The 4,893-nt window shown below is 42.3% G+C and overlaps 1 protein-coding gene across 1 annotated transcript in view; it reads left to right on the top strand.

Moving 5' to 3' along the window:
• The window catches only part of samd10a (sterile alpha motif domain containing 10a), a 14,326-nt gene extending 12,467 nt beyond the window's left edge, over nucleotides 1-1,859 (top strand). Inside the window, exons 4-5 of the mRNA XM_027032303.2 lie at nucleotides 334-474; nucleotides 626-1,859. Coding sequence (XP_026888104.1) covers nucleotides 334-474; nucleotides 626-648 — 164 coding nt within the window. The 3' untranslated portion in view covers nucleotides 649-1,859. The remainder of the gene's footprint in view (nucleotides 1-333; nucleotides 475-625) is intronic.
• The last annotated feature ends 3,034 nt before the right edge of the window (nucleotides 1,860-4,893 follow it).

Below are 4,893 nucleotides of genomic sequence, written 5' to 3'. Positions count from 1 at the left end.
ACCACATAAAAGATGAAAAAAAAACAGCAGCAGCAGCAATGAATCATCAGTCGTCCTGAAATAGCTGAAAAGGTTTATTCTGGAGAGTTAGATACGCTCTCAAAGAAAGAAGCCAAATTTGCAATTATGGAATGTGTTCTGTCATGTGGTTTGTAGGATTTCTTCCACCTTCTGTTTCCAGATCAGGGAACGCCCACTTACACCTGATCACCGGGCTCTTAAATCAGAGGGAACGTGGGTCCGTTTTTACGATTTGCTAGTTTGCAGGAACCAGCAAGAGCGCTGCCATTTTGTCGACAGAAGAGTGGCACGTGTCTCCCTGTCTCTTGTCAGGCCGAGCTCTGCTAAGGCTCAACGGGGAGAAGTTGGAGAGGATGGGCTTGGTCCAGGAGACCACCAGGCAGGAGCTTCTCCAGCAGGTGCTGCAGCTGCAGGTGCAGGAGGAGCGGCGTAACCTCCAGCTGCTCAGCCGAGGTGAGAGGAGCCCACCACGCTGATCCAGCCGGACGGGGTGACGAGGGGCGGGAAGGTGGCAGACACGCCGGCCCAGCGTGGAGGGGTGCACCGGCGGAATCTCCTCAGCCAGATTCTGCATTTATACTTTCCTTCTCCCTCCACCCTTCAGGGTCTTTCGGGAACTGGTCATAGCCCGGGTCACAGCCCAAGGTCGTCACAAGAGGGCGTTGGAGGGATGAGGTTGGGTGGGTCTGCGGCCAGAGACGTGCGCCTCGGATCGCCACGGATCTGCCCTCAGGACCGAGGGCCGTGGCCCTCGTCTTCATCTCATTACTGCAGCCAAGCAAACACTGACTCTGTAAGAGTAGAGAGAATACTCTCCAACATCAGTCTTCCCTGTCGGAGTTGGCCACTACTCTATAATGTATGAGTAGTCTCTCTGTAAGTGTGATCTACATACTTCTAACACAGACAGCTGGGATGATGCCTCCCTTCTCGTCTCCTCAAGCTGCGATAACCATTTCTTTTTCTTTTCCACGCCAGCAAGTGTTCTTGGCCACAAAGGACCATTTTGTGCATATGTGTGAGTTTTCTGTCACTTTGGGTGATAACTCACTATGCTGATCATGAGAAGCAGGTGTCAGCCAGGACTCAGACGGAAGCAGCTGGCATGCTACAGAGGAGTCGCTCCTAAAACAACACGTCCCCGACCGTTCAAAGGCAACGTGCCCAAGTTTAGGCTGCCGTGGACACCACAGCATGCTGGGGAGAGCAGGCTGTGCAAACAAGCTCACAAGGTCTGGTGTAGATCATTCTCAGTCAATCAGTTATCCAGTCTCAGTTATCCAGATGATTGCTTTGCTTTAACAAAAAAAATCCCAAAATCCTATGCTAGGAGGATGAATGAAACGACAGCGCTTTGACTACCCATGGTATGAGAGGTTAGGGCACAGTCCATTTTTCAATTTCACAGCACATCGCGTTTTACCTGAGCATGGTACAGCATTACAGGAATTCCAACCGTACAAAATGTGGACCTTCCTATCATGCTTTGCCCTGAATACTGAACATTCACTGCTTTGCCATGGCTTTGAAAAAAATACTTCCTCTCCATTCTCTTTGAAAATGGAAGAAGCTAAGGAACAATGCAAACTAGGTCAACAAATCTCCTGCTGTAATATGCCTGTCAATGCAACAGGTTTCTTAAACTAAAGACGTGGTGACTGCCTAGGTCTTTCAATATATATTTAAAGGCATTGAAAAAAATATGTTCTCCAGGTTTGCACCTTTCGCTCGGAGGACACATGTCCCATACCTGGTCCTTGTATGTATTCCCCTTATACATTTTACATTCTACACATACTTTTCATGTTATATTTTTAAATATGTAAATAAAGGCATTTATTTAAAATTTTAGGCTTATAAAAATGTATGCAAAATTATGATTGATTATGAATTATTCATTTTGATTCCATTGTTGTTTGACCCAAGGTTTTGTGGGTTTTGATGCATGCTGTGGTGTTATATCTTAGCTATACTGGGATTATGATAACAGAGACAAAAGATAACACTTTATTGGTTCCAAAGGAAATTGCAGTCTTCATGTTTTCCAACACTAACTCACAGCTGGCTTTTGTTGTTGGATTCCTAGGAGTGTATTATTGCAGCTCTTTGGTAGTAGAAGTCATGTTGTGACTGCTTATTAATATGTGAAGATTTCAAGTGAGTGGTCTAATAGTAATTTTTTACACTGAGAAATTTATCACGCACCTTTTATTACACATCTAACAACCTTCTGAAAGGTTGTAATAGCCAATTTGGTTGGATAAACATATTGAAAATATGAAAAGAAACATTGTAAAAAACATTGCTTTTCATGTTTTCTTGTGTGTGTGTGTGTGTGTGTGTGTGTGTGTGTGTGTGTGTGTGTGTGTGTGTGTGTGTGTGTGTGTGTTTGAATTAATAATGTATAGCATCTTGACTGCATGAACACTTCTAAGGCCTGTTGGGTTCCCAGGCGTGTGGATCCAGTGTGTTGTGGTGGTGTTTGGTTCTGCTATGATGGATGTAGTCAGCTCACTCTTAGAGTCCGTGCAGAGTGCCACAGCATTCCGAAAGGGGGGGACAGAGTTCCTGGTATGCCCTGCCCTCTTCTGTTCACATATAAAATTGCAAAAATTGGTTGAAGAAAAGAGTTCTTGGGATGCCATGGATTTCCAGAAATGTCCTGGAAATGTCCTATATTTAGGTCTAATAAATGGTAGCCTACTAAGAAAAGATCTCATTAGACATATTAGAGTAAAATACTTAACAGCCACAAACTATTGTGTCACCATAAGGTATCCATCCTATTAACTATAATTATCCGTTATCTATAACTACACAGAATGTGCGCTCAAATTGATCAATAAAATGAAAAGAGGACTTGGCTGTATATGCTGTCAGCACTGTAGTGCTTGACCATAACCTTCATAATTCCCATAATGCTGTCTGTTGCTGTAACAAGATAATTGAGCTTGTCTTTGATTACAATCTATTACATTTTATATAAACAAATTTATGTAATACGAAGTAGTAACTAGGCCTTTGTGATCGCTCCTGTATGGGGTATCTGTAATTAACACAACAGCACTGTTAATTATCGGATACTACTTTACTCATGAACGCAGTATATGAGACCAGCTGTGGGACCAGCCCGAGGTCCTTATGTCTGACAAACAGTGTAGTTTATTCTGCTATCAGAATAAAAACATCATCTCTTCTCTAGCTAACCTAGAGTTTTTTTTATTATACAACTTTCATTATACTAGGCTACTAGTTTTTTGGGGTTTTTTAAAGTTTTTTGTTATTGTTGTTATTTTTATTACTGTGGGAAATGTTATGATTTTGTGGGGCTTCTTTGTAAAACTGTGAGCCTCCAGTAAATTTGTACATACAGATTATTTCTAATGTGCTTGATTAAAAAGTCGTGTTAAGAATGCATGATTATTCCTTGATAAACTACAAGTCCTTGACAACAGTTGAATCGTGACGTTTAGCCGAATGGTGGTTGTAAGCCCAGTAGGGGACTGGTCTCTTGCTGGCTTCAGGATCTGTTAATGCTCCCTGGCATGGTTGCCTTTGGAGGTGGCCCTCTTAATAATCATTAACACAGGGAGACACAGAGTTTGTAAGAATGTGTCAGAGTGGTAGTTGTATTCTTAGCCGTCTAAGTGTTAGAAGAGTGGTCCAAAGTTACTCATCAAACAAACAGCAATCAGCAAAAGAATCATTGTGTCAGTCATCTCTACGGACCATCTGTGGGCTGTAGTGGCTGTTTTGCTGTTTAGGACCCTGTGCTGCTAGTACCAAATGCAGCCCCAGAGCCAGAATATCAGGCTGCTGCCCCCTCAGAGCACATGGACACCGAGTGCCTGGGCGTCCTGGGCTTTTCTGTCCCACAGCCGAGGTTCTAGTACAGGCACTTCTTTTCTTGTTCTCTGGAGACCTGATAATTAGTGTTATTCCCAGTATTAATTCCAACAACTGTGTGTCCTGTGACTCTCACCTCACTGAGAAGAATTTCCTGCAAGAGTGTGTAAACCATTTTTTTTCTGATATATTTCTGGAAACAAATTAAAAATAGAAGTAGAAGTAGATAATCCTCCTTGCAGATTGAAATTCTTTATCAGAGAGAAACGTGATCAGAATCAGTTTACTACTGCTTACACACGCCAACATTGCCTTGCCTGAGAGGTTTGTCATTAATAGATTGCAATTTCTCATAATCATGATGAAATCTCATAAATGCATCATTGGGTGTGAAAGCATAAGAAATATTAGATTATCCTGTCTAAAAAAAGGACAAGCTTTTTACAAGATGTTTTAGCTAGCACTATAATAGCTTTATGACTCTCCCTGAAGGTGCAGTCATGTTGGAGTCAAACCAAGGTCGTAGTATACCACTAGGGATAACCTTCTGTCATGTGTCTTCTAGGTTGCATTTTGTAAATCTAGATTTAGGTGTATTTTCTTCACCTTGTTCTGAAACATTTTTTTTTACATGAATAGCTAATCATATAGGTACAGGTTAGCAGCAGTATAAAATGATTAATGAAGAATTATCTCTAAAATAAGTTAGTACAGCAGTGTGGTTTTCCACCAACTGAGAAATGAACAGATTATTCAGTGACAATCTTCCCACGTGTTTTCCACACGCTGTGCACTGATTGGCTGCTATGTTTCGGGTCTCAGTGCCTCTTTGTCATCAAAGCCAGCTGCAAAAAGAGTTGTGCGCTGGGTAAAACAGAGATGCCAGGGTAAGACGGAGGCACCGCGGGCATGCCGTAGGCCTTTGTCACTGGTAAGGGGTCAAGGGGTCTGCACTCTCCAGGACTTAGCTGTGATTCACTGGTTTATTGTGCCTGTGTTTTATTGGTGTACTCATTTATTTGATAA

Source organism: Electrophorus electricus, chromosome 23 (genome assembly GCF_013358815.1).
Source record: "Electrophorus electricus isolate fEleEle1 chromosome 23, fEleEle1.pri, whole genome shotgun sequence".
NCBI classification, from domain to species: Eukaryota; Metazoa; Chordata; class Actinopteri; order Gymnotiformes; family Gymnotidae; genus Electrophorus; species Electrophorus electricus.
Note: the sequence above shows the minus strand (reverse complement) of the source record. Positions and strands in the feature narration are given on the sequence as shown.